This window comes from Nanorana parkeri, unplaced genomic scaffold (assembly GCF_000935625.1).
Source record: "Nanorana parkeri isolate BGI_ZX_2015 unplaced genomic scaffold, ASM93562v1 scaffold2261, whole genome shotgun sequence".
Classification (NCBI taxonomy): domain Eukaryota; kingdom Metazoa; phylum Chordata; class Amphibia; order Anura; family Dicroglossidae; genus Nanorana; species Nanorana parkeri.
In genome coordinates, this window is record NW_017308529.1 from 151,992 (window position 1) to 152,448 (window position 457).

At 55.8% G+C, this 457-nt stretch overlaps 1 protein-coding gene across 1 annotated transcript in view; it reads right to left on the reverse strand.

The window, feature by feature from the left end:
- LOC108801231 (phospholipid-transporting ATPase ID-like) overlaps nucleotides 1-457 on the reverse strand; it is a gene marked incomplete at its 5' end in the record, with an annotated part of 56,437 nt that overhangs the window by 35,023 nt on the left and 20,957 nt on the right. The window contains one exon of the mRNA XM_018573166.1: nucleotides 40-110. Coding sequence (XP_018428668.1) covers nucleotides 40-110 — 71 coding nt within the window. The remainder of the gene's footprint in view (nucleotides 1-39; nucleotides 111-457) is intronic.

Genomic DNA, 457 nt, shown 5'->3' on the forward strand with positions numbered 1-457 from the left:
CGGGGGGTTGGTCGAGGTTGTAAGGGGCTCAGCACTTACCCATCAAGCTCGGCGGTCTCAATGTACGCCAGACTGTTCGGTTCGCTGCTGGACAGTAACAGCAGATCTGCCTGAAAACATGAGAAACATGAAGTCCACTCTGCCCATCGTCACATTATATTATAATTAAAAAAGACATTGGGGGGGAATTTATCCCCATAGTTCTCCTTAGGGTAACGGGAGGACACAAACTAGCGTCCTCCTGTCACCCAAAGCTCAGTATACCGCGAGCTACGGCTCAAAGTATACTGAGACGCTGAGCTGAAGCGGATCCCGACAATTGTGCCGGGATCCGCCAAGCTGCGTGACTGACAGCTGGCTCTGCCTATCTAGAGGCAGAGCCAGCTGTACCCGCCCCCTCCCCTCGGAGCGGGGAGGGGGGAATCCAGCCCCTCCCCCTGTCCCGGCAGAGAGGATC